The sequence below is a fragment of the Alternaria novae-zelandiae genome, assembly GCF_023758075.1.
Source record: "Alternaria novae-zelandiae strain BMP 2774 chromosome Unknown scaffold_12, whole genome shotgun sequence".
Lineage (NCBI taxonomy): Eukaryota > Fungi > Ascomycota > Dothideomycetes > Pleosporales > Pleosporaceae > Alternaria > Alternaria novae-zelandiae.
The window spans coordinates 390,011-417,579 of record NW_026056972.1 but is presented as its reverse complement, the minus strand read 5'-3'; the positions used below and the strand labels follow the sequence as shown (position 1 = coordinate 417,579).

At 51.7% G+C, this 27,569-nt stretch overlaps 8 protein-coding genes across 8 annotated transcripts; 4 read left to right on the top strand and 4 right to left on the bottom strand.

The window, feature by feature from the left end:
* Positions 1-1,669: 1,669 nt before the first annotated feature.
* On the bottom strand, positions 1,670-2,241 carry J4E88_006286 (uncharacterized protein; the record flags this gene model as incomplete). The annotated part of the gene is made up of 2 exons (XM_049399914.1): positions 1,670-2,145; positions 2,205-2,241. The coding sequence occupies 2 exons, from the start codon at positions 2,239-2,241 to the stop codon at positions 1,670-1,672; spliced, it is 513 nt and encodes a 170-aa protein (XP_049254225.1).
* Positions 2,242-2,737: 496 nt separating this feature from the next.
* Positions 2,738-5,519, top strand: J4E88_006285 (uncharacterized protein; the record flags this gene model as incomplete). The annotated part of the gene is made up of 7 exons (XM_049399913.1): positions 2,738-2,877; positions 2,953-3,022; positions 3,077-3,226; positions 3,357-3,741; positions 3,788-4,200; positions 4,245-4,382; positions 4,464-5,519. The coding sequence occupies 7 exons, from the start codon at positions 2,738-2,740 to the stop codon at positions 5,517-5,519; spliced, it is 2,352 nt and encodes a 783-aa protein (XP_049254224.1).
* Positions 5,520-7,072: 1,553 nt separating this feature from the next.
* On the top strand, positions 7,073-9,296 carry J4E88_006284 (uncharacterized protein; the record flags this gene model as incomplete). The annotated part of the gene is made up of 2 exons (XM_049399912.1): positions 7,073-8,090; positions 8,188-9,296. The coding sequence occupies 2 exons, from the start codon at positions 7,073-7,075 to the stop codon at positions 9,294-9,296; spliced, it is 2,127 nt and encodes a 708-aa protein (XP_049254223.1).
* A 4,398-nt stretch (positions 9,297-13,694) lies between these two features.
* Positions 13,695-14,735, bottom strand: J4E88_006283 (uncharacterized protein; the record flags this gene model as incomplete). The annotated part of the gene is made up of 1 exon (XM_049399911.1): positions 13,695-14,735. One exon carries the CDS (start codon positions 14,733-14,735, stop codon positions 13,695-13,697), a length of 1,041 nt encoding a protein of 346 aa, XP_049254222.1.
* Positions 14,736-15,871: 1,136 nt separating this feature from the next.
* J4E88_006282 (uncharacterized protein) lies at positions 15,872-17,038 on the bottom strand (the record flags this gene model as incomplete). The annotated part of the gene is made up of 2 exons (XM_049399910.1): positions 15,872-16,763; positions 16,821-17,038. 2 exons carry the CDS (start codon positions 17,036-17,038, stop codon positions 15,872-15,874), a joined length of 1,110 nt encoding a protein of 369 aa, XP_049254221.1.
* Positions 17,039-18,853: 1,815 nt separating this feature from the next.
* Positions 18,854-20,396, bottom strand: J4E88_006281 (uncharacterized protein; the record flags this gene model as incomplete). Its single annotated transcript, XM_049399909.1, has 2 exons — positions 18,854-19,588; positions 19,641-20,396. 2 exons carry the CDS (start codon positions 20,394-20,396, stop codon positions 18,854-18,856), a joined length of 1,491 nt encoding a protein of 496 aa, XP_049254220.1.
* Positions 20,397-20,695: 299 nt separating this feature from the next.
* Positions 20,696-22,259, top strand: J4E88_006280 (uncharacterized protein; the record flags this gene model as incomplete). Its single annotated transcript, XM_049399908.1, has 4 exons — positions 20,696-20,812; positions 20,869-20,946; positions 20,998-21,970; positions 22,021-22,259. The coding sequence occupies 4 exons, from the start codon at positions 20,696-20,698 to the stop codon at positions 22,257-22,259; spliced, it is 1,407 nt and encodes a 468-aa protein (XP_049254219.1).
* A 291-nt stretch (positions 22,260-22,550) lies between these two features.
* On the top strand, positions 22,551-25,879 carry J4E88_006279 (uncharacterized protein; the record flags this gene model as incomplete). The annotated part of the gene is made up of 2 exons (XM_049399907.1): positions 22,551-23,119; positions 25,489-25,879. The coding sequence occupies 2 exons, from the start codon at positions 22,551-22,553 to the stop codon at positions 25,877-25,879; spliced, it is 960 nt and encodes a 319-aa protein (XP_049254218.1).
* Between the last annotated feature and the right edge of the window lie 1,690 nt (positions 25,880-27,569).

The following is a 27,569-nucleotide window of genomic DNA, read 5'->3' as shown; positions in this document are numbered from 1 at the left end:
GTATATAAACACCCGCTGTCGCCCATCTCCTCCTCATATAATCTACAATTCTCCCCTCGGGACTTCAAAAGTCGTACCCACGAGTTGCATGGCTGTTCTGGCCTCTTTCTTCCTCTCAAAAAGTAAACTTTTCCGAGTCATGACGACCGAGGCCGCCCTCGAAAACATCGAGCATTCATGGTCATGAGAGCGCCGCTTTCCCTTTCTCAATACCACCACGTACAACATGTCTCTTCTTCCCGAATTTGCTCGATTAGAACCATAAAAGCGCCATCTCTTTCCAGGATGATCGTTCCTCCTCTAAGTTCCTCCTACCGACATCCAAAAATCTAACTACCACCAATATGACTGCTTCCGTCTTCCAAAACCCAAATTTACCCGCGCATGATTTGCTCTAAAATGGACTATCACAACCCTATGAAAAGATCTGGACCCCTCCTCGTACTCCCCGCCTTCGAAAAATACATGTCTTCTCCACCCTTACTCAGACCGATGATAAATCACCACGTCGTTGCGACATGCTCATATCTCCTCCACGCATCTTCTGATGATACTCACAAAGCGAAGATGGCCTGGGTATGACCGTTTCCTCCTCTCTTTCTAAACAACCACGAACCGCTAAAATGACCGAGCTTCGAGAGCGATTGAGCATTATACGATGAAAGAGCTGTGGTCGTCTCCTTGGCCCCTCATGACCAAAAAGTCCACGTTTTTCTGTAGGCTGTTACTCTAAAAGACTATCAGAACCTTGAGACAACAGCTAAATGTCTGTTCCTCCTCTCCAATGCTTCAAATACAAACTCAAAAAAAGCCAAGAAAGACAGGAATGGTTGCGTCTCTTCTTCATCTAAAAAAATAGAATTTCGGTGTGATGACCAGCACTCAAGTGTCCTCACCTTCGCCAAATGAAAGTCCTGCCGTCGCCTTCTTCCCAATTCTTAACCTCCCAGACTCGGAAAAGAGCAGAGAGTGACACATGAAAAGAACCACTGTAAAAAACTGTGGTGTTGCATGACATGTCCTTCACCCGATCGATCAACTTCACATTTCCTCAGATCTATCAAAGCCAGTCTTTGAGTCTGTTCAACCACGTTATGCCAGCCTAGTAGAAAAACCCTCCCATGGTATACACTCTGAACTTGAGTTTATCTCGGCTTCAGAATCAATATGCGAGGGGTCGATGGAATAAGTAGAATTTGGATGTGTACGGAATATAGTATGTTCATTTGTTATCCAGCTATCATCCTTTCCCACCCCGATGCGAGCTCGCAGCGGAGGACATGCCTGCTTAAGCTAAGCTCGTAGAGCTGTGTAGATAGCGCCATGTAGTTTGGCCTTGGAGTGAGGCTGTGTACATGAATGTGGGGCGGGGAGCGTCGGGGGTGCATGGTAGCTCGGCTGCTCCCGGTGTGCTCGAAGCTTGTGTGTATGACGGTCCTTCGTTCATTTGTTCGGCCGGTTGCCATGTGAAGACCGCAGAGCTTTTTTGTGGGTTGCTTGCGTGGAGACGTTCTCGTGTGTGCGCGTGAGGGGTGACCGTGGTTCAGGGTGCTATAGCTATATTATCTGAACACACTTGGCGGCCTTCCTAGACCCTTGATGCGCCGTGTGCCATCACTTTCTACCCGAGCTTGCTCTTGCTATTGTTAGTTCAATAAAGGTATCGTGTTCATACTGGCAGTACCGCTGTGATGAAGGCCTCCAACCCTCGCTCGAACAGCTCATTCGCAACGCCAATGCCACCAGGGTGCTCCGTCGGCGCAAGCGGGTTCTTGACCACGTATTCCACATACAGATTCGCCCAGATCTGGTGCAAATACTGTCTTAGGTTGATAACCTTTGTGTCCGTGAGCATGACAAACTTCATGCGCGTAGGCGTCTCGTAGTAATGCAGCTTGTACTCGCCGGTGCGATAGGAGAGGAACGTGTCGTCGGCACCACCCAGCTTGGTGACGAGGTTACGGAGGGAGAAGACGAGGCCAAAGACGAGCTTCTCGTCGTCGGAGTGCGACATGCCCTTGCGGACGGCAGCTACCACGTCGCCATTGCTTGCGATGGAGGCGCCAGACGGCGGGCGGGCGGCGGCTTTGGACGAGGACGAGGTTGGGCGGGCGGGTGTCCAGCGGCGCGAGTAGATGCACTCGGCTGCACGTGCGGTCAGCGCGTGTACAAAGCGGTGATCGCAACTTCACATGACGACTTACTGTGCCGATCGAAGATGTAGAAGCTGTAGAGGACCATTGCGGGAGTATGACGTCGTGGAGGGATGCGACAATGGGGCGAGGTTGTTGTATGCGAGGTGTTCTACTTGTGGTGTTGGAGATAGGGAAGCGGGTGTGGTCGCCGATGCCAATTGAGCGTCGCGATATGGCGCCAAGGTAGGAGCGTGTTTTGTGAGGAGCGCTGTAGCTGTGTATACGCAATTCACTAGCCAAGTGGGTAACAGAGAGCCTAGACGGTGGGGACGGCGTGCGCCAAGTGCGGTGGGTGGATGGGGGTGATGTGATTGCCCGTCCACGGGTGAGGCTGAAAGAAATGTCAGGAAAGGCCCCCTCTCTGCTGCATCGCTCCCCTCCTAGTCGGGCCCCAGAGCAAAAGACATCCTGGGCTGTCGGAACGTCGTAGTCCAGCGCCCCGAACTTCCCCATATTATTTCTCCCTAGCCGTCTCCTAGGCCCGTGTCCATCTTATCAACTACGTACTTAGCATCTGCCGTGCCCTCGACTGCGAGGTAGTTATGTCACACCCGCCCACGCCCTCGTCCACACCTCCCCCCAAGCGCCCATCCGAGTCCGACCTGCGCATCTACACATCGCAACCCTCCCTAGAAGTCCCAGCTGTCAGCGAGGCCGGACGACCGCCCCCCGTCAAGTTTATGTGCGTGTTGCCCGGGGATATGCCATGGCTACCCCGCGGAGGTGCTGGTCCTGGCCGGAGCTGATGCTAGACAAGGTCAACACCCGCATACCAGAGCCCGTTACGACACCACAAGCGCGCCGCTTCCTCGACGAGACGTGTGAAGGTGCGACCCACTGAATGCAGAAGCTGCGACCCTGAGCCACCTCTGACAGCACAGGAAACATTCAATGCGCGCTCCGAGTACAGCAACAGCGAAGATGACGGCAGCGCCCAACACCGCATCAACCAGTACCTAGTCAAGCAGGAGATTGGCCGCGGCTCCTTTGGCGCCGTCCATCTCGCTGTCGACCAGTATGGCCAAGAATATGTGAGGATACCAGCTCTCTCGACATCTCCACCGGAAAGAGAAGGCACCACCCGGGCGCATGCCCCCAATAAGACGATGCGGGTTCCCTCGAGGTACAGGCATTGGCTTTCGCTGACGCATCAACGCGCAGGCTGTTAAGGAATTCTCCAAATCCCGACTGCGGAAACGCGCTCAGTCCAACCTCCTGCGCCGTCCGACCGCTGCGAAACGAATGCGCGCGCTCCCTGCTGGCATAGGCTTCAATTCACCGCTGCACCGGCATTCGGTTACCGAAGAGAACAATGCTTTCGAGCTGATCAAGGAAGAGATTGCCATCATGAAGAAGCTACACCACCCGAACCTCGTCACCCTGATCGAGGTGCTGGACGACCCAGAGGAGGACTCGCTGTACATGGTCATGGAGATGTGCAAGAAGGGCGTCGTCATGCAAGTTGGTCTCGAGGAGCGCGCCGACCCTTACAGCGAAGAGCAGTGTCGATGTTGGTTCCGAGACATGATTCTGGGTCTCGAGTACCGTACGTGAGGCTAGGTCATTCGCGAGACAATGCTAACACGTGCCAGTTCACGCTCAGGGTATTATCCATCGAGACATCAAGCCCGACAACTGCCTAATCACCGAAGAGGACGTGCTGAAGATTGTTGATTTCGGCGTCTCGGAAATGTTCGACAAGGAAGGCGAGATGAAGACGGCCAAGTCAGCGGGCTCGCCAGCTTTCATGCCGCCGGAGCTGTGCGTTGCCAAACATGGCCATGTCTCTGGAAGAGCCGCCGACATATGGTCCATGGGCTGCACACTATACTGCCTTCTTTTCGGCCGTATACCATTCGAAAAGCACGGTATGATCGAGCTTTACCAATCAATACGGATGGACCCATTGGAATTTGAGACCGAATGCAACCCCGAGCTGAAAGATCTTCTGATCAGGCTCATGGACAAAGACCCCAAGAAGAGGATAACCATGGAAGAGATCAGAGTGAGTTGACTGCCCAACTTCATCGCGCAAGACTGACTTTCCAGGAACACCCATGGGTCACGCGACAAGGGACGGACCCTTTATTAGCAAAGTCAGAGAACGTCGCCATCATCATCGATCCGCCTACCGATGAGGAAGTCAATGCTGCCATCACTGGCAACATGGGTCACCTGGTAACAGTGGTAGGTGCACGTCTTCCCTATCGCATGCGAAAGCATTGGTATCAAAGTATCGTAGCCATTCTTGAGCTAACAACTGCATAGGTACGGGCAGTGAAGCGGTTCAAGCAGCTGCTCTTCAGACGGCGACCAGACCGCATAGAGAGTATACTGGGCAGTGCCTCGCGAATCGTTCAGCCGCCCATGTCCATGCGACCATCAGCACTACGCAAATCAAAATCACAAGACACACACGACCGTCGACCAGTTGAAAGCGCACTCTCCTCCGAGGGTGTACACCACCAGATCAAAATCGACGAAAAGGGCCAGAGACTTCCCCATAACATGGACGACATGGCATACACCAAACCTGGTCTCCGACCTGAGGTAGCAGGGAAGCGTTCAGCCAGCAAGGGGTCTACTTCTGGCAGTCCGACGACGCCGACGGCCCCAGGTCTCAGTGAAGCCAAGATCATACACGAGAACATGTCGATCCGGCCAGCGCCCATACATTCCATCTCGACTCCCGGTGGCCTCGCCCCCTCATCATCAGCGCCAACCACACCTCTTGGAAAAGGCCACGCACACAACCCACTAGAAGACACACTCTTCCTCAACATCGGCACAGGCGAAGACTTCCTCCCCGAACCCGAAGACGGCTGCATCGTCTCCGAATCCCCCTCCAACGTCGACATTAACGTCTACGAGACCGCCTACGAAGAAGAAGTCCAACGCATCATCGCCCAACGCCGCGAACAATTCGCCGCTGCCGCTTCCGCCGCCGCCCGCCGTCCTACCTTGTACCTAACGCGCCGCGTCGAAAACGTCAAATCCATCCGCGACAGCGACGCCATCTTCGACGAAGGCCAAGACTTGCGTCAAAACATCAAAGTCAGTCTCAAGTCTTTCGTCACTAAGACTAAAGAAGATATCGAGGCGAGAGGTGAACTGCAGAAGATCCAAGACGGCAAAGAGGGCAAGCTTAGTAGGACCATGCGCAATGTACGCGAGGCTAAGCGCCTCGTCGAAGAGGCTCGGGAGCGAGTCAAAACCGAAGAAAGGGATCGCGAGAGGGAGAGGAGTAGGAGTGCAACGCCAGTACTGCGGACTAATAGTTCGGCTAGTGTGCTGAGTCGGAGTGGGACGCCTGTGGGGAGTTGAGTGCGATATTCCAGTGTGAGTGTGATGGAGAGAGAGATGACGAGTGTATTTGTGGGGGATGTGCGTGTTTCAATGGGCGTTTGGATGTATACATAAAGGGTTCTCTATTGTTTTTCTCCTTGAGGGGATGGGCCTGGTGCTCGCAGATTATTCATACTGATGTTTGATGGAATGGATTTGTTGAGTTGAGGATGTGGATAGAGAAGTGTGATGTCGTGAGAGCTCTTCCGTTCGTTGTCGCTTTTGCCTGTAATCGATGGGAGGGTTTAGGCATTAGTTGCGTTGTCGCCGGAATTGTGACTTGTGAGTAGTTCGTCGTCAATGGCAGAGGCGACCCAGAGACGACGAGCCAACGACACCTCCCGCATTCCATACGACTCATACGCGAGGAGATACTCTACGAAAGAGAGAAGTATTGCATCTCCAAGAACCTCGTCGTCAATGGTCTTCCGGAAGCTAGACTGTAGAGTCAGCATGTTGGTGATTGATTCTTGATGTCGTTGATTGATCGTTCATAGCAACGGTGACGTCGGTTGTCGTTGATCAATCGTTGCTTGCCGTGGACAGATCGCTATTTTCCTTGATTGATCGTGATCGCGTACAATTCTGGTATCGTTGGCGTTGTTGCTAGATCGTTACTTTCCTTGACTGATCATAAATAGCGTTGGCGACGGTAACATCGTGAGCAGGGTCTAGGGACTTGCCATGATATCTTCGCGTTCTTAGGGCTGTAAGCTTTTAGCTTTGTTACTCCGGTCCGCTAACGATAGGGGGGTTCATGTCACTCTTAGACTCGGTGCTAATCCAGAACCCGCAGGCACATTCAACGTCATCACGTATGGGACCAGGTATCCTGAAACAACCAGAGTAGAACAATCAAGGTAAATGTAAATGAATCATTACCAGAAAATTGCAAACACAAGAACTGTCACTTTCATGTCTGCCTTGCGACGTGCAGGGCGTGACCTGGCTAGCCGGGAGATGTCCCTGAATCTAGCCGTTCTGGGATTAGTGATGAAGTACACAGCCTCACATCGTGCTGGGGAACCCAATCCTTCCCACGACCGTCCTGCGCTCCTCGAGTCGATCGCACGACAGCACACGTTTTTGGTGTTCACCTCTACGCTATCGATCTTCGGAATTCCCCAGTGAGGTCTACAAAACACTGAAGTTTATAGCGGAATAATGTTCTGCAGGATGAAAGCGACGAGGAGTTCTCTCCGTGCGTGCGCGCAGGTGTTGGAATTTCCCGGGTGAACTACCTGTAGCTTGGGCACATGCATCCATGCAGCGTAGCAGCCAAGCGACGACGAACGAAGCTTAGCCCGGGGTAATTCCGCTCAGGCATCCCGCGACGCGTAGGTCTCGCCGAACATCTTTTGTTCGACGCTTCTCCATTTCCTCGAGACGAATGCGAACTGCGGACCTGTGGGCTGCCTAACTACCTCCCTGGCCTCCCTTCGCCACCACCGTCCTCGCTTCTTCGACACCGAGTTGCGCATACGAATGCACTAACCGCGATCTCGCGTCGCCTTTGCTGGCATTGATACGAGATGGCGGCGTTGAAATACGATGATAAGAAGGCTTTGACTACGGAAGAGGAGGATATTAAGGTTGCGTGCACATCTGTGAACTCAACGCAAGAATCATTTTCGGAGGGCAAGACAGCAGTACAGCATGACCGCGTCAAGACCTGGGGTAATGATAGTGTGCACGAGGCAACATGCACACCGCGAGGTTGGCCGTCGAAACCGCGGTGGAAGGTACGCTGGACCTGGATGCTGCACGACGCCTGTCTGAGTATCTGGCACGCGACAAAATGGACCGCGCGGACAATTAAGAATGCACCGCTATGGAAACACATCCGGTGGTCGAAGAAGCAGTTCTACGCCTTTCTCCTCTTGCTCAGCTGGGTCATCCTGCCCATATTTGCAGCGGGCACGGTGACACCGATAAGATACATTTTCGCAGACAAGACTTTGTCATGCGGAAACACCATCGGCGGAGACCCTCAGAATGCAACGGTGACGGGAATAGAGAAACTCTTTACGCTGGACGCTACGTGGGGCCAATTCACCTTCTCACAGGCCAAGACGATAGACATTCTCTGGGACTTGCTCATCGGGAAAGGCGCACAGGCATTGGCGTGGTGGGCCACGTACAATGTCTTCTGCGACGCGTTACTACGCGCGATCGAACGACATCCGGCGAGCTTCAGCATTTTCCAGAGGATGGCTATGGAAGGGCCCGGGTTGCACTGTCTATGGGCGTTGACGAAAGAGCTATGGACTGCGAAGAGTATACGGACGCGAGTCTTGTTCTTCTACATGTTTTGGTCGACGGGTTACGTGCTTCTTGTACCCATTGTTCTCGGCGCCATGACAGGTTACGACAGCACTTCTATCGCGTGGCTCGACATCGACGGGTCGAACAACATCATTCCCGCTTCCCAATTATCAAGTGCGTGGGTTATCCTGGGCACCAAGAACGAGACGTGGAAGCAACCGGGCTGTGCGGACTACGAATTGCAGAGTGATTATGGCTACATTACGGACAAGAGACGGCAAAGTTGTACGTCGTCGTCCTCCACCTTGCCCCTTACATACCCACACCCATCATCCAACCGCTGCTCCGAGAATCTTTCGGCATACTAACATCAACAAAATAGGTGACTGCAAATTCGCCAACGGCACAACTGTAACCGCTGCCGAACAAAGAGACCTCTGGCAACACACCTCGTTCAATCAATACGACGATCTTTTGTTCAATTGCACCTTCGACTTCCCCAACAACACACAGACCTGGACGGAACAGAAGGTCTACAATCAAGATTCCATCACCCATCTCTGCAACACCAGCGTCTCCGTCCCTGTCGGTGGCAAAACGTACAACGCCGACGACCTAGTCGGAGACTACGGGTACTGCTACAATGGAATTGGGTATCAGTACTACTCGCTCATCGGGAAAAGCCGCTGCCTCCCCGACACTGCCAACCCGACCTATCAATGGGGTTTCTCGACACTCATGGCTGGTTTGTTCATGTTTGTGACGAGTGCCTGGGTGTTGAGTATGTATGTGCTGTGGCAGGACGCGCAGTTCAATTCTACGCTTGTCAAGGAGGGATACAGACTTACGCCGTTGCGCGCGGCGTTTGCGATGGCGGTCGCGGCGAGGAGGCGCACGGGGTTGAGTGGGAAGGATCTCATCAGTGCGAAGAATAGGGCGTTGGGCAGACAGTTATACGGCAAGAAAGGGACGAGAGGCACGGTTGTGGAACATGGGCTCTTTCTGCAAGACCTCGAGGATACGGATACAGACGGTGATGGCGGCGGCAAGTCGCCCATGTCACCGACACCTCTGTTGTCCACGCCATCTCCTTCTTTCGCGCTGGCGGGCAAGGAGAAAACGTGGATGGCTTCTCCAAAGGAACATGAGGATATGGAGATCCGACCGCTGGCTAGGTCCGACACTGATCTTTCTATCCACGTCCTCAGCGACGAAGAACTGCGTAAGAGGTATCTGAGAGGTGTGGAGGAGGCGAGGCTGAGTCGCAAGCCGCTGAGTCGTGAGGCGACGCTCGTGGGGGAGGGGATGTGGGAACGAAATCACGGTAGCGAGAGACGGAGTCAAGATGATGAACCGAGTGCTTCAGGCAACGGATATCCGACAGAGAAAGAAGACGAGGCTGCGGACACATCGAACGATACAAGAGAAGGGAAGAGCGGGAAGGATAGAGGATGGAGGAATAGGCTGAAGAAAGCCAGACGGCCTGGTTGACTGGGAACATGGAGAGATGATACGAAGTAATGCATAATATGAACAAACGTATGATTGACATCTGGTACATTCAACAGGGAAAGCGGTTCTCATCGCGGACACAATCAGCGTCTTTGGACATGACATCAATTCGCCGCACTTTGCCCCGCCAGCTGACGTCGGAAACCTCTTTCGAGAAAAAGCTCAGAACATGGCTCCCAAGGATCTTGTTTTTGGTCTCCCAGTCTCTTCTCTCATGGGAGCCATGCCATTTTCTTTTGGTGATAACCCCAGACCCAGAGGTTTGAAGAAAGCAAGTAGTATCGCAGAAGGAAGATCTCTTATACCCCTCTCACCTCGCCATGAGCACCGCACTCATGACCGCTCTAAAGACGATGTTTCTGGCCGTCTGCTTCTCATGGTAATCTCGCCTCTTCTTTTTGATATCATGTGTAAAATTTCCATTCTTTTGAACAGTCAGAAGACCATGAGATACAGACGAAATGTCTTTAATAGAATAAGCTGGAGCGAACTTTCCCATCGGGATGACTGTTGTTTCTTTTGGAAGGCCCCGCTTCTCATATGTTATCTCTCCGCTTTTTTTGAGAACCCTTCAGAGTTTCGGTTGTAAAAAAGCAGCGAGAGGCGAAAAAGAGATCATCCCAGTGTAGTGTATGGATTTTGGAAGTTGAAGCAAGTCAGGCATGTAACAATTGGTAGCCGTTTTTGGTCGTCTGCTTCTCATGACCTAGCGATCTTGCGTTTTTGGTCTTTTGGAAAATGGAGAAGATGTTTAGAGGAAGAGTGAGGGAGAGCAGAAGAAGGGCGCTTTATATGTTCTGTCCGTCACTACCACGCGACTCTGCCGACACACTTGTCTGGACTTAGATGTGTGTGCCCGCGACGCGCACGCGAACATCCCAACTACTTGACGACTTTTTTTGACACGCTATAGAATGTACTGTTCCCATGCTTCAGGTGTATACATGATCGACTTGCGGATGAGGAGAGCGCAACACATCAGAGGTGTCCTGTAATGTTTCGTCCACGCGGGCAAAAGGCAGGACATGGTCAATTAGATACGGGCTTTCTGTCTCGACCAAAGTCAAGTCATAAGTAAGCTCAGCGATGCTTTTGGTAATTCATCTCGGAAAGGGTAGGTAGAGGGCAGGACAAAGAAGCAGAAGAGAAGTATTTCGAACACGCCCTGCTTCCGCCGAGAGCGGACATCGCATATTTGTCGAAACGTTTTGGAACTCAGTCTTCTCATGGAAGTTTGCGCATATCTTTTAGTATTTAGAAAACAGAGTATTGTTGATCAAGAATAGAGCAGAAGCAAAGGAGGGTGTATTTATATGCACCACGACCCGTTCCGAGGAACTCCGACATGACAGATGAAGAACATTGTTTTTCAAGTTCTCCACTTCTCATGCAGTCAGTATCTGTAGGTTTTTGTTTTGAGTTTAAATGTAGATGTATGAGAGAAGAAGACAAGAGCATAGGCAGAAAACAGAGTGTTTTATAGCCCAGCGCGACAAGTAGTGGTAATAAGAGTGAGTCTTTTGGTCGCCTGCTTCCCATGAACTGGTGGCCGAGCTTTTTTGGTGAGTATCTCGGGTACAGAGTGTAGGAAAGCAGAGGAAAGAAGACCATATGCTGGTGTTAATGCGATTTTGTAGCTAGGCGCGGCGGAGAGCGGACATTGCTCTTGCTCTTGCGACTTTTGATCTCTCACTTCTCATCAGTTTGGTTTGAGTTGCTTTTGGTCTTTTTCACGCAGTAATGGATGATGAAGAAGGCGTAGGAGGTATAGAAGAATAGCGGTATCCTAATATAGGTCGGGAATAGTCGAAGCAGGCCAGACATTAAGCCGCTCATTCGCAGTTTTGATTCTCGCCAATTCTCATGATCTCTCTGCTTATATTTTTTGGTTGTTTACATCGACGCAGAGTTGGATTGAGAGAATGAAGTGAGTGAGAGAAATGTTGATCTTATATACGTCTCTGGCATAGCTCAAAACAGGCAGGACGCACATAATCTGTTTAGGTATTGATTCAGGCTCTCCATTTTTGATTCCACGCAATCATGGCGTATTCATTCTTTTCCTCATGCAACTGTACTTCGATCCTTTGGATAGCTGCAAGTTCAAAAAACGGACAGGCACATCAAATTGAACCAGTGGTGATTATGACAATCGTTTTCCTCTTCCTCATTTTTCGCTAAATTCTCCGGGAATATGCCAACGCTAAATCGAATATTGAGAAAGAAGCAGAAGTCGCACACATAGCTTCATATGTTGGAGCTTTTGGAGGAACGAAGAGGTCGTATGCCTTAGGATGCAGGAACGTGCTCTTGAATGGTGAAGCTTTTATGCTTCCATTGTTTGTACAGTATAGTAGGCTGGCGGCGACGTCTCCAGAAACATGAGCAAACTTTACCCTGCTTTAGGGAAAAGGCTGAGAAGCAGACATCGTAATGTGCACTCTTTGATTTGGAGAAAGAGCGTAGATCTTGAAGTGCAGCAGGGAGAATTCTATCTTCGAATTGGGTCTTGGACGCGCTTTCATGGCAGCAAGACGATATGCCTTGATACTGCAGCGAACAGAGACATAGCTGGGAATTTTACGATTCTGGAGAGCCAGGCCAGAGACATGCGATTGAATCGAGGTAGTTTTAAAAGAGAGGGAGACGCAGACACCACGGAGCTCACATACGGTTCCGGAAAACGAACAAAAGCTTGTAGAATCAAATGTAGGAGAGAAGGACGGTAAGATATAGAAGGCGTTTTTATATCCACTTCCTGCAGCGGGGAGCAGCGGGGAAGATCATCAATGTAATCAAGCCCCATTTTTTGTTATTCTCGGCAATTTGATGATAGAATGTCTGGTTCATGTACGATAGCGATGACTTTTGGCTGTTCCGGAAAAAGGTAGGAGTGTTTGGAACGGTAGATCTGGAGTGCCTATAGCAACTGATGCATACGATTTTAGTCTTTTTCCTTCCAGCCATGGCATAGTAGCGATTACGTTTCGAGAGAAGAAGGAGGCGCCCAGGACATGAACTTGGCCCAATTTTCTTTTTAGTTTTGGTCCAGGATGTCGATGTGGTAGGAGAAAGGCCCAAGAAGAGCTGTATATATACCTGGCTGGCGCCCCAAAATCATCATACGAGCGCTTGATGTTTTTGGTGGGCCATATTATGTTGCTTCATGCCCTTTTATACCAAGACTATCGGGGAAAGCTCATCATCTTGACGGCCACCAAGTTTGGAAGACAGTGGTGGCTCATGAAGATCTCTTTGTGCTTCTTTGAGTAAGAACCTTGATGAGCACTCGTTCAAAGACGCCAAAGGCTGAACCATGAGTTCAAACTTATGACATTCGGAGTAGACCTTTGCACATTATTGAGGGCAGCGGACATTTTCGGGTGATAGATCGATCATGCATCACGCCTCTCCAGACTTGGAACCGAAAAGCGCAGGAGAGACAGCCATCGAGAAGCATCGAGCGAGTTTTGATATTTCAGAAGTAGAATTGTGTGATGAGAGAAGGAAAGGAGCAGGAGGAACGAAGGCTTTTATACCCACCATTTCTCGTTACATGAGAGCACGGACCATGCACATGGAGAGCTCGTAAAGCCAGGAGTCCAGAGGCCCCAGTATCTACTCCAATCCGGGCTGCGCTTCCGTGACATGGACTACAGGTTCGACAGCTGCATCTCCTCGTGCTCAGCATCTTCTTTTTGGCATCGCCGCTCTAATCGCGTCTTTCAACCACCCCGGCAACTCCTCAGCGTCCGATTTATCCCCGCTTGTTCCATTCTCAAACACCCTCCCCAGCCACATGCCTCTTTTCAACATATTCTGTTTATCTTCCTCCTCCTCGGCATCCAACCCTCCCCTTCCCTTCTCAACAAGATCCTCAAGCCACGCCCTAAACCCCGGATAAATATACATAGCCGCCACCCCTCCACTAGCCCACGTAACACACGCCCATTCCATCTCCTCCCACTCCTCTTCGCTACCCGCGAAATCCCTGATCGCGACCCTTACACTGTTCTTTTCGCGCTCCCCCAGTGTCTCATCGTCCAGCATCTTCTTCACAGCCTGCTTTATCGGCGTAATGGTAGAAGGCGGGAGAAGCCACGTATTGTCAATCTCCTGCGTACCGATCTCTAATGCACGGCCGATGAGGAAATGCTCTGTGACTTCGTCGCAAGCATAGGCCTTCTTAGTTGGAGGGGGTGCGAAAGGCCATTTATCCCATCGAGTGGGTAGGTCGAGCGTGAGGTCGGTAAAGTAGTCTTCTTCCGCAGGGTCGAGCCAGCGTAGTTTGTCGATGGGATGCAGAGGCGTCTGAAGGTCGCCTAGTGGGTGCCCCCAAGGAGAACCAAAACCGTTGCTGATGTTGAGGAAGGTCTTTTAGTCGGCTGGCAAGGTGGTGTTGAGCCGTGTTTCGGCTTCTTCAATCTGCGAGTCGGTGGCTGGAGAGTGAAAGAGCCAGGTTTCGGGGGGCTCGGGATTGACTTCTTTGGCTTCGGCATTGTATTTTGTATTGTATTCTGCCGCTTTCAAGAGTTCTTGCATGGACATATCTGCTCTCGTTCTAGTTCGACCATTTGTGAGTCGCTCGGTCAAAGCGTTCTCAAAGTCTTTTGCGAAGGTTGCGAGCGCTGCTTCATCGATGTTGAGTTGTTGTCTCAGCGCTCCACTTTTGTACAGCCTCCATGCCTGCCTGGACTCCATCGCTGGTTGAGTCTCGTACGACCGTTCTCCAAGACTGTGCGCTAGCCAATGCAGTATCTTATGGGATGTCCGGGCGCCCGACTTACGCTGTATTTCGCGCATGCCGTGCTGTTCATAGTGTGCCTCAACCGTTAAGACTAAGTCCAGCATGCTCACCAGCCCGCTTCTCGCATCTCGGATGTTAGGTGCCGGACGTGCAATCTCAAAGCTATGGATGACATCTATCGCACCATCGAGCATCTGAGAAGTGGTGGCTGAGCGATCGAGCTCGTGGGCATGGAATGCTTCTGCAAGACCTGGCCCTGGCATCTCAGTCGGGTAATACCATTTCGACGCAAACTCTTTCGCGGTAAACCGAAGCTGCTCTTCTACATCGTCTGATGTTATTGTTCCGTCGTTCCTGTTTCGAGCATCGTCGCTGCTGGTCTTGGCTCGTCTGTCCCTCACAGCCCGGCGCACCTTATCTTCCTCTCCATCAGGCCATGGCACACCATCTTCCTTCGCACGCAGATCCCATAGAAACCAAAGAGGCCGAAGGCTTCCGAGTCGGTCGTGGTAGAAGTCATAGTTGTTGAGTTTGCTTGTCAGGCGCGCTGCTACATCTGTGTAGCCGAGGAGAGCCAGCTCTGGAACGAAGCGCGACGTGTAGTCATAGAGACTATTATTGTCGCAACGTGATATGAGCGTTTTGAGAGCAGTGTTCGATGAGGAAGACATGATGGTGTGGCGAGAAGGTTTCCCGACGCGTCGAGGAGAGTCGCGCCGCGTGCGGAGGCGCGACTGACGTCATGTGGAGGATTAGGCGACCAGCAACATCACGATGAAGGAGAACACATGGAAGGAAAGGACTTGGTTGCGATTGAAGTTCTATTGGTCATTTTATGTGTGCAAGGAGAGTCCAACAAGGTTTGATCGTGCGCGCGACGATACATATAACCATAACCAAAACGGCAGAGCCCCCAGACCCAGACTCAGACCGCGAGCAGAGGCTCAATCCTACACTCCTCCTCTACTACTATTCGTTGTTGAAGTCACGATAACATCTACAGCGAACGAGGGCGAAACCGATCGCGGTCAAGGATGGCGAAGTCGTAAGCAAGCTGCTGTCGCGGTAGGTGACGCCAGTGTCTCACAAAAGTGACTAAGTGCCTAAGTAAGGGTTAGACAGTAGAAATGACAGTAGAAACGACTTGGGGTGCGAAGAATAGTAAGTGTGAACAGTATGTATGGCGTTGTAAATGTCTAGCGACAAACGAAACAAGAAAGGTAGACGGTGGAAATGAGTTGAGACACAAGGAAAGAAACGGTTGACAGTGGAAATGACTGAAAAAGCAAAAGAAACGCAGGAGAAACCTTACCATGGTAGCTGGATGTGTCGCGTCGAGGTAGTGGTGGTGGTGGCAGTCGTTGTGGTGGTGGTCGTTGTGGTGGAAACTGTCTGCGAACGGGTGGGGAGTAGAAGCGTTGGATTGCGGAGGTGGAGCGATATTGATATACGTGCGCTCGGCCTCCGGATCAACTACCGGCAGCGAGATAAGCGAGACTGGAGAATAGGCGGCAGTCATATTGTTGTGTCTGAGCTGAAGTGAGAGTGAAGACGGAGCGCGCGCACGCTGAAGAGCTGAGCACGGGCCAGAAAGCCGCCGGAGGGGGAGAGAAGAGCTCGAACTGGTACCGGCATTGGAAAAGAGGGCTAGACGTCCGACTTGTCAGTGAGTAGACGAGTTAGTCCAAGCTGGTAATGAGCCCTGTGACTTGGTGCATGGACACGTCCTTGTATTTACCAATTGTGATTACATATCCACGGGTATCATTAATTACAACCGCTCAAACAAAACAAATGAAAGAACTCTTCACATCGACCTCTCTCGTACCCTCGCCCCTTGCTTCAAGGGCGTCTCATCCCCAAACACACTCGGCGCCGGCGCATCATTGCTACTCCTCGAGCTGCCCTCTATGAAATCTTTCCTGTCGATATAATCTTTCCTGTCCTCATGCGTGATGTGTAGATCCGTCGTACACTGGATACCACCCAGCTCCAGACTCTCATCGCTATCAATTTTGCTCAGCCCCGCGCTGCGCATGTTCGTCGTGTTGCGTTTCGATCGGTTGGTCAGCTGAACCGAGTGCGGTTGGTGCGAGCGCGCGTTGGAGCGGGAGTGCGAGTCGGGACCGGAGGAGCTGTGGAATTCTTCGGGGTTCATGTCGTTTTGCGGCTTGCCTTGCGCGAGGCGGACGACGAGGGAGGCCATGGACATTTCAATGTTCAGCTTGACCATGTAGACGACGGGGTGGAATTGCACGTATACGACTTGGTTCTGGAGGAACATAAGACCGATGAGGAGGGCGTCCATGGCGATGGAGACAACCATTAGCTTGCCGTTGAAGCCTACCAGCGGCGCGTATTTGGTCAGGCCGTGTTGTTCGACGAGACGGATCTTGACAGTTCGTAGGAAGTACCAGTTCAGGCCTGCATCCACGATCAAGATGAGCACCTTGCTGACCTTGTCCCAGACGTTGTTGATCTTGACAAAGGTTTCGCTGATTGGCGGGACGGTGTGCGATGGGATCCAGATACAGAAGACGGCGATGTTGATGCTGGTGATGAGGACTACTGTTCCCCATTTGAGGTTGCGGATGGTACTTCGGTGTTCTGCGATGAGGGCAATGCGGTTGATGATGATTTGCATGAGCAGTTGGATCTCCCACACCCAGAAGAATAGGATGAAGAACAGGACCGGAACACTGTGGTCTTTGTCAGCTTCGACTCGTTTTCGTGTACTGTAGTGCCCGGGAACTCACGTCGGCCCAAGAACATCGTTTAAAAACAGCCATCCAATGATACCAATGATGACATTGACCAGAATTTCACCCCATATCATGTAGATGTAGGCTGATCGGAGGGGGCTGTGGTTTCGCCGGGTCTGCTTGACGGCCTCCCATACTGTCAAGAACCCGAACCCAATCGTGAAGCCGGCAGCCAGAGCAGCAAGCTGGAAGTCCTGGACGGTAGCCGACATTGTGTGGTGTAAGTAACGCCGAGGCTGGGGAAGGAGAAGTCGGTCAGAAAGGTCCTGATGTAGAAGGGCTCAGGGTCTCCAAAACACCCATATATCGCTACTGATCCTGGAAAGGAGGCACGCCCGCTGCAGAGAGCACGTTGCAAACTACCGATAAGTTCACCATGGGTGACTGACTAGCAATAGGATGGCATTAGTGGACGGGACGGCATGCACCGTGGAGCTGTCAACTTAGCAAGCGGCTTGGGTTGTCCTGCCATGCTCTAGCTGCCAATCACCACGTGTAGATGCTACCCGCTAGTAATTCCAAGTGTTCCGAAGGACCCTCGCTTGCGTTTGCGAGTAGACGTGCATTACGGAGTGGATCGGCTTCCTAGCTTGGTATCAACCAGCGGGACACTGCGCACTCTGGGCTCCGACGTTCAGAGCGCCACATGTAAGTTAGATCTGTCTCCTACCCGAAAGTAAGTGTCATCTTAAACCTTAAATTACACGGCTGACGTGTATCGTCGAACGTAACAAGAATATCGGGTTTTGTTAGTGTTGAAGACGATTACTATTCTCATCGGGTAGTGGACGGTCGCCGACTTCATGACATGTAAGTGATGATGAACATAGATGTCGCGATAATACCTCCGAGGGCTGGGATACTCAAGATTTTCCCAAGGTTGCCTTCCTGCGTGGGGCCGCGGATCTTCAGCGCTCATGGAACTCGTCGACGCGAATGCATGAATGCGCGACATCCGACTCCACACCAAGACGCAGAATCTGCACCGCCACTTCGTCAGTCGACCTCTCAGACGGATGGACAGCGCCCCTGCACTCCCACTTCCCTGCAATCACTGCAGAAAGCTGGGCGCTGCGGCTCAAGGTCTGCATTTGATATTCACCGGTGGTTGAGACGGAGTTGGTACACGTACAATGCTGATACCCGCATGAGACCACATCGATACATGGGGTCGACTCTGCTGGTGTATTCGGGGTACGATCGTAGCTTCCGTCGCTTCCCCTGATTACATGTGTGAGTATGACCGAGGAAGACCCGCAATTATTCAAGACGATGGTTGCAATTATTCCCGTCCAAGATGATGCTGAGGTGTTGGTGGCCGACATTGACCGAATGGCAATGTGCAGAGTCATGGAACATCGTATGAGGATTCTGGCTCAGCTGACCATAATCTGCAACCCAACTCTTGTGAAAATACATCCACGTTCTGCAGGTCGCAAAAGTAAACCTATGTGGCGTTGTCTCTTGAGATCCAGTCTTCTGGAATTCTTCCTTTCCAATCGGTGCTTCTCCGGTTTCCGGCAATCTGGCCAAACGCGTCCCTGCCACACGGCTCGCGGTCCGTGCGCAAAGTCTGTCGCTACCCGCAGAGAGCGGGCTTCGAGAGGCCCGGACCAGATCTGGAGGATGAGCCGCATCTTAGATGGACCGAGGATGCGCTCGTATCGCGCAATTGATCTCATCGCGTCCACCTGTACTTGGGGTCCGTCGGAAGATGTGTCAAGGCAAAGGATCGCCACCAAGTCTGTTGATGGAGACAGGCATCAGCTGGTATTGGCAAAGTCGGCGAGCTGGAGCCCCGAGCCTGGCGTGGCGGATCAGCGGGCAGTCGAACTAGGCACGGGACAGTGGTGTGTAGCCTGAGAACGGCAGATTGCATATAGAGCGAAAGAGGAAGTACATACAGTATAAGGTTTATTTGACACTCAGATGCCGTGTTCGTTCTGCGCCTGTCACACCTAGTTCACGCCGTCGTCTATCGCTTCCTCACTCCCGTTGCCGTTCACAGCACACTGGTAAACTTGCGATCAGTCCTGCGCATCGATGCCGAACTCCTCTTGAACTTCGACTATCCGTACGCCCCGCTGATCCGCAATAAGGCCCATCAACCCCTGACCCACATCTTTCAGCTCGTTGTATTCGTGTAGTAATTTGATGTGCTCTTTCACGATTTTGTTTGCGGCTGCCATGACATCAGTCTCAGTAGGTTCATCGCTAGCATCGCCTGATTCGGCATCTGAAAGGGCATTCTCTTCCATCAGCACTTGGATCGCTGGAAGCGCACCGAGAGAAGCCAAGAGTGCAGCTTTTTGGGCTCTCAGATTGTCAAGAGTGATTTCCTGTGGTGTTCTCGATGGAGGTATTGGGATGGGTAATGACAAGCGTTGGGCGTCAGCGTGTGGTTGGGCATGGGTAGATAGTTGAGCGATTGGTGAACCAGCACCAAAACTTGAGCCTGCGCTCTCTCTCGGCAATGCCACTTCTTCTGCGGATGGTTGCTGGTCCGCGGATGTGCTTCGGGAAGTTTGTTCCTGGCCGATCTCAGAGCTAGATCCGTTTTCGATCATGGCAGCTTCGCTAGTGTTGATGTGCATTCGCGCATCAGGAGGCGTATCTTCAGTGTCTTGAGCCCTATGGAGCGTGGAGCTGGTGTAGTCGTCCGGCATGGTCGCAGCAGGACCTGCGTCGCCTGACGAGCCTAATGCAATCCTTGTCGTATTCGACTGCATGCTGGCGGCTGCTGAGGTCGGCCGAGATCGGTCCTAACGTATGTGAGCGCGTGAACTTACAAAGTATTGATCTAGGACAGACTACGTTGTCGCTCATGTGTCCATCTACCGAATGATGCTTTACAGCTCGACCCGAATCATCTTTCGACTCACGAGGCAGACTGGCGAGTGTGACAGTACTTTGCGATTGACATGTTGACCCGTTTGGGAACTCAGAATCGACGCTGAACTCTGATGGAGCGAGAGCAGCAGCACCTGGTACCTTCAACGGCGCATCCGCCATTGTGGATTGAATAGCCTCAGCTACTTCCTGTTCGGCAGAAGATGGATTGGCATGGCTTACAAGTGGCTGCTGTTCGTCACCGCGGGCTGAGGGGTCAGATTCGACATCCTTGGCAACTGGATCCCCGTTTTCAGTTGGAGCGACCATCACTTGAGGCCCATTTGACATGTCTTTGGTCGTCGATACTGGCTTTTGTGGATGTATTTGTGTATGGAGTCCCAGGCCGTGGCTGGCACCTTCGACAGTCGCTCCTTCCTCATTTTGCGCTGCAGTGGTCTCATTGGGTATCATGTTAGTCTGATCAATTCTCGACGCGTCGACATCAACTGGAGAATCGGTGGAATCGGCGCCCAAGACTTCGTTTATGCTGGCATCGCGTTCGGCGAATGCTTGTTGGAGGCCATCTACCTCGCGCGACGCGTCTTGTCGCTCTTGGTACGGAACATTGGACACTGCGCAATGCTTGTCGCCCGCTTCATCCGGAAGAACACCAGGTGACGACGTCATCAGATCATCATCCGAGTCCGCGATTTCGGTGATGCCCTTCTCGAAAGTCATGTCGTGAATGGCGAAGCTGGAGCTGCAGGGCGACGATGGTGTCGGAGATGATGGTGTTGATCGCCCGGTCGGAGTGTGGCGGAAGCCAATGACAGTGGCGCCTTCTGTTCACGTAAGCACGAGATTGCGACAACGCCTGCAAGGGAAACAATGAACACACTCGCCTCCCCATTCGGTCCCACCTTAGCACGCGTCTGATGCTATTGTGAAACTCTCAACGCTGCAGATTCCACGATACTCACCTGCTCGTGGCGCCAGCTGCAGCGACCCGAATCTTATTCAGAAATACCCACGGCGAAATGGGCCTCCCTACAAGAGCGGCCCTTGCGGCGCTGCTTTACACCGCAGCAGTCACAGCTCACGACCACGATATGGATGCGATCCCAGATGGTGATGCCATATCACCTGACCCAATAGTGGGTTGACACTTCGACCACCCTGGTTGAGGCAGCAAGACTGATGGTCGATGTAGGACTCAATACTATGGACGCACATCTTGATCCAAACGGTGGCTTGGGGCATCATCTTCCCCACTGGTATGGTATTAGGAGTAAGTTACCTCCAATCGAGAACCAAGAGCATCAGCTGACAGCAAGGCTAGATAATACGATCCAAATGGCACGTCCCGGTACAATCTCTCGGAACCGTCCTCGCAATCATCGGATACTTCCTCGGCCATAGACACAAGGGCAGGCAGTTCACCGACAACATCCACAGCCAGTTTGTCCCTGTCATCATGCTCATGTTGGTGTCCCAAGTCGCTATGGGCATCTACCTGAAGCTACACCTGGAGAAAGGCTTCAATGGGAAGATACGGCGCGTGGTAGTGAAGGCGCACGGTGTTGTTGGAAAGGCTATGCCAGTGGTCACCTGGGTGCAGTTCCTCTTTGGAGGAATTACTGCACTCGGCTTCTGCAGAGCGGACCACACCGGACAATGTCTGGCGCACTTCATTATGGGCAGCGCCTTCATCGCATACGGCATTATTCTCCTGATTCTACTTCTGGTTGGACAGATGTGGCTGCGGAGGACCGGAAGGAGCCAGGAATTCTTCGACTCGCTCGTCATCGCCGCCTGGGGTTGCGTCAACACGTTCACCGAACACCGCTGGGGAGGACCGTGGGTACACAACGACCTTCAGCACACATCGATGGGCATCGTATGGTGGGCTGCCGGACTGGTCGGTGTCTGGCTCAGCCGAAAGCGCAATGGACAGCCGAAGCGCAACCTTATCCCCGGTATCATCATCTTGATGACTGGTTGGGCCATGTCTGCGCACCCGCAACATCTGCCAATCTCGACTATGATTCACACCATATTTGGCTACACCCTCATGGCCGCAGGTGCCGCGCGTATCATCGAGATCTCATTCGTGCTCAAGGACCGCGCTTCTGTCGCAACCGATGGCTCAGACCCGAACAGCTTCCAGTACCTAACACCGTTCCTGCTCATGGCGGGTGGGTTCATGTTCATGGGTGCTACCGAAGAGCAGATGAAGCTGCTATCCGACGCGAACGTCACGCATGTGTCGTATGTGCTGATTCTGTACAGCATCGCTTTCTTGCTGTTCCTTTGTAAGTCGCCCGACAACATTCACGACTATCTGAAGCTAATCCATCTTTAGTCGTCAACATGCTCATCCACCTCTACGCCGTATACACTTGGGAACAAGACGACAAAGCCGATGCCGAAGCGCCCCTCACGAACGGTCACGCGAATGGACACATCAATGGATACACAAGGGTCGATCGTCGAGTGAGAGACGCCGAGGAGTTCGAATTGGAAGGTCTTGACTCAGACGACGACGATGAAGATTCATCGCGTCCGAACAAGGAGCATAGATCCCTGGCTGCGCAACATTAAGCCGCTTTTCTTTCTCGTTGACATGGACGCATAGGGCATACAGGAATACACGCATTTTATTTTGATAGGCGGATCAGTCTATGCAGTACATCGCCGCGGGATATTCCATATGATAGGGTGGCTGCATATGTGTCCTCCACCGATGAGTGTGAGATCGTTGTGAGTGGTTGCCCACTGCCAGCCTGACATGCACGCGCTGCGCCTCAGCCTCAGCCTCCCTCATGCCCCGCTCCTCTCGTGTGCTTTCCTTCCCCTCTCCTTCCATCCACGTTCCGTGCATCGAGGTCTGCGATGGCAGACCCATTTTCCATCACCGGCAGCGCCGTCGGTGTCGTTTCCCTCGCCATACAAGTCTGCAAAGGCCTGGAATGGTACCTCAGTGGCGTCAAAGAAGCGAAGAACAAGGGTGAACAGATCGCCGCGGAAACGGAGGAACTCGCCAACCTTCTCGAACAACTTGAATCTGTCATCGGGAAGGTGGATCCATCCCAACCAGTATCAGCAACACGCACCGGCATCGTGTCGTGTGCGAATGCGATCGCGACTATTAGGAAGAAGCTCAAGCCGGATGACCAAGCAGCGAGCGGTGGGATCAAGTCGAGCTTGAAGAGATTGACGAAGCGGCTGGCCTTTCCGTTCAAAGAAGCTGACATCAAATACTGGAAAGATGTTCTCAACACCATACAGCAAAGTCTACAGACTGCGCTACTCGCCCTTGTCATCGACCAACAGAGGTTGGCTTCTGAGATTGCTCGGTTGCACTACACCCAGCTATCCATGGACCAAAGCATACATCACTTCTCGAATCTACAGCTGCAACGCGATGTATTCGATGCGACAAGTCTTCAGCTCGCTGGACAGTCACAAATGCTCGAATCGGGATTCTCCGCTACGTCGCACAGTGTTCAAAATCTTCACGCCGATTTTCGGAACTTCAAAGAACAACTTTTGCAAGCTGCATCAGCGAAAAGCACGACGCTGGACGACGATCTTGTGAGCCTTAGGGGCGTTCAGCGAAGAACGCGAAAGTTGCAACGACGCTCCGACGCAATTCCATGTACATGCCAACCACAGACCTCTGCACTTGGATATATATCGAGAATTCTCACTGTTGCATACACCCAAAGATTTGTTCATGACCCTCAGTGTCTTCGTTACTCGCTTCCGGACATATCAACCGATCTGCAGTTCAAGGCTACCCTGTGTAGTCTGGTTCTAAAGAGGAGGATCTCGCTTTCGTTTACCAGGCTCAACAACGCTGGATTCACGCAGACTCTGCAGTGTCATCGAATCGTTGGCTGGAATTCTCCTGCTTTCGTGTTTGTCGAAGCACTCGTTGATTCTAGCATGGACACGCCAATGAATATCTTTCGGGGCGACGTCGAGAAACTGTCTAGGATGTTCCAGCTCAGGCAGGCGTCACCACATGATCGGCTAGCAAATGGATCGACGCTTCTACATGCATGTTACAGCCCTTATCTTTACGCAATGAAAGCTGACTACCCATATAGAAATTTTGCAACTGCGTTGCCACTTCACGTTCCGAAGATTGTGCCGACACCTCTGAGAACCTTACTTATCTGTTCAAAACTCTCCTTTCAATAATGCCAAGCGAAGCTTTCCAGACGGACGATAATGGGTTGTAAGTTGACGTTGACCTTTTTTCTAAATGAGCCTTACTATCACTTCGTGGTGCTGTCGTACCGCCTCGAAGTGTGACAACGCTAAGCATAGACAGTACATGTATCGACCAATTGCTTCTATATCACGCCTCTGTGCAGTACAGGGGCTTCCACACAAGTCTTCTAAGATCACTATTCGAACAAGATCTCCAGATAACTGGGGCTATGTTCAAGAGAACAGCGTTCAGCAGCCAAGAGGGGTTAGCATCCTTGGCCGACATTCGCTACGAAAGTTTCATCAGTCCATTACTAGATGACAGCGAGTTACTGGACGCGACTTTTACGAAATCGGACCATCAACTCCAGGAGGTCTTACATCAACCCAGGTATTCACACACTCTGGATGCCAAAACGCTCACCAACGCCCTAATCATTTCTACCATTACTGGCTGGATGGATGGCTGCAGAGCCCTGCTCAACGCCAACTTGGTTGAATATCTGGAAGACCCTAGCTCTGATGCGTGTCACCCCAATCAAACTTTACTCATGTTCTCAGCCGCTACAAATCGACCGGACATGTTGCAATTTTGGTTGTCACAAAGGGACACGCGCGATGGACCACTGCTCAATTTAATTGGCCACTTCGAGGACGCGCTTCAACTCAAGTGGCCGCTTCACTATGGAACCCCCGATGCTGACGTTATCCGGCTCGTGTTAAGTCATATCATCAAGCAAAGGCACGAGCTCAAGCTACTGATGGAAAAGCATGACATCCAATATTGTTGTGAAAGCGCTCGAACAAGCTTACCAGATGCACATATGGGTTGCATTCTCACTGCACTTGCAAGTAAGGCGGTAGACGTGCCCCCACGTTATTGGCCAAAACGGAAAAGCCTCTATCACATGCCACACATGTGGAAATCCCAAAGACTTAGTGTACTCGAAAGTTTCGAACTGGCCAGCATTTGTGAGATCAGTCAAGAGAACTTCACGTGCAATAAGGATACAGCCTGCTCGCCATTGGTTTATCTGGCCACGCAATACATGGAGGGTATCGGATCAGGGTGTTTGACCGAGCGTAATTTAGTAGTTCGATGGCTTCTCTCAAGAGGCGCGAATCTGAGAGAGACATGGCCAGGAACGAACATCACTGCTGTACATTGTTTGGCTTGGCAATCTGCTGAATGTCTGAGGACTGAAGTCATGGGCACGACTTGCGATGATTCTACTATCATGGGCTTTTTTTGGACGTACGAAGACTATGAGTTTCTTGTGAAAGAGGAGATATTTGACCAATGCGAATGTGGATGTAGCAGGATTGGGTGCGACTTTCTCTCATGTTTTTGGAAGGGGATATTTGCGAACAGTTGGTCGTGTCCGCAATTCCCTCTCATCTGCGAAAGATTCAAGAACACAATTTCAGCGAGAGATTTGGGAAACTTCTGGGTTTATGCACCTGACGACTACGTCGAGTTATTATATTTTCTCATGACGGGAACATTCCTCGATCTGACCCTGTGGGTTGACAGAGCGGCAAGCACACTCGGCCTCCCTCGACTCATCCATCAATATATCCGCCTGTTTGCGTTCTCATACTTGGAGATAAGACACACCTGCTGCGACATTGGTCGCATCGAGCACGAGGACGATCCTGATTACAGCATACAACCATACCCTCGGTATTCTCCAAAGGAACTACGGCGCATAACCAACGAGGACGCACATCTGCGCGCACGACTGGAAGAGCTTGTACCCGAGCTTATCTCTCAATACGACTCTTTTGGGGGAAAGCTCCAAGACTTTGTCATCGACGTTCTCATTCCAACGATGCGCAGAACTGTGAAGGAGTTGAAAGAGGAAGACAAAGCACTGTATGCGGCAGGGCGAAGAGAGCTGGGCGTTATCATGAACGAGGATGAAGAGGAAACGGAAGGGGAGAGTAGTGAAGTGGAAGAGGAAGAAACGGACGTCGAAGAAGAGTCGGACGACGAGTACTGAGATGATCTCATGTACTATGTCTTTCGTCAAATTCTGACAGTGCGTAGGCGTTTGTGTATGAGCAGCAGAATTTACAATTGGTTTCAATCGCTTTAGCTATTATATATGCATCGGCAAGAGCAACGCAACACTGAACATAGTCTTGCACATATATTATTAGATATTACAACAGTCTTCAAGCTACTGCCAGCTCCTCCTCGGCGCCACAAATCGTTCGTCGGGGTATAATGCACCAGAAAATCCACCTTTGTCGCTCGAAATTCACTTTTTGGTCATCATCGGTTCGTCGGTTTTATCCCCCTCTTCCTCTTCCTCAGTTTTCGTCCATATCTCGTCTTCTCCACTCTCTCTACTCCTCCCCACCTACGACGCCTTTCCGCCAGTAGTGTTCGCTGCAGTCGCAGTGCCGCATCCGTAGCTAGCCATGTACGCAGCGTTGACGCTCTTGTGGTGCTCAACAGCGTGTCTCTTAACGCCCTCCCACATCTTCTTGATGCTGAGGTTGAGCTTGTGCTGTGTCTTCTCTTCCTGATTGACGAAGTGGTGGGCGTCGTGTGCTGACTCGTGGGATTGGCGACGAGATTGCGAGAAGGGTGTTGTGGGGATAGAAGAAGATGGGGTTGAAGCGGAGGAGAGCGAGAGAACGCGCGGGTGGCAGTCGAAGTTGTTCATTTTGGTGGCTGGTTGTTTGATTTGGGAACACCGAAGATGTATGGAGAGTTTGGTGGAGTTGAAGATGAAGATTGAAGTGTGGTAGTAGACTTGATAATAACTTGATGCTGATGCTCCTCCACCCAACCCACCACCCCACGCCTTATATACCCCATGGCACCACGAAGAAATTTTCCACCCTTTCCCACCGCCAGCCAAACGATCGTGAGATCTTGGACACACACACTCCACGTGCACCGTGACTGATTTTTCGCAAAGGTCGCACATGTGGGTCTAGCAAGGTAGCATCGCCTCGCGCTGGTTACCACCGAGTGTCTAGAAGCCACAGGACGCACACCGGAAGACGTCATCATAATACCCTTCGCATGTGCCCTGACTAAACCTCTTCTGATCAGAATCAACCCAAGAATAGGTAATGCACATGGCATGATCTCCGTTAACCGCTTAGCTCCCGCGAGGCTCTCAGGAGAACGTGGTGAGAGGCGTTGTCGGCTGGCGTCGGCTCAGCCTCAACAGACTTTTTATACCGCAGGGTCCCACTGCGACAACCATCACGTTCTTGACTTTGACACACGAGTTACCTCTAAAGGCTATTTCGTGTGTCATAGTCGCTGTTTGCGCAAAATTGCATGTTTCGTCGTGCCTGGAAGAAAGAGAAGGATTGGTCGTTAGTTAAGCCGCGCCCTATCCTGGTAGGGCGTACGGCTCAACGAAGTTTGGTTGCGTGAGCTGGAATGTTCGCGATGGCGCACGTGGATTCGCGGTTGATGGCTAGACTGATGTTCAGGTGCTGAGCATGTGAATGCACAGACTCGGAATACATTTGCGGAGTGGTTGTGCGGAGGGCCGGTTGCGAATGTCTCGCGGGCGCTAGCAGGACGTGATGTTTGCCATTTCCGTCGGATAGCCTTTCCGTTGGAAACATTGAGTATCGCCTCACCGATTCTTTCACACCTTGCAAACCTAGACGAAAGGTATGCCATCAATTCGAAGTTGCGGCAATTACGCCGCGGCGGTG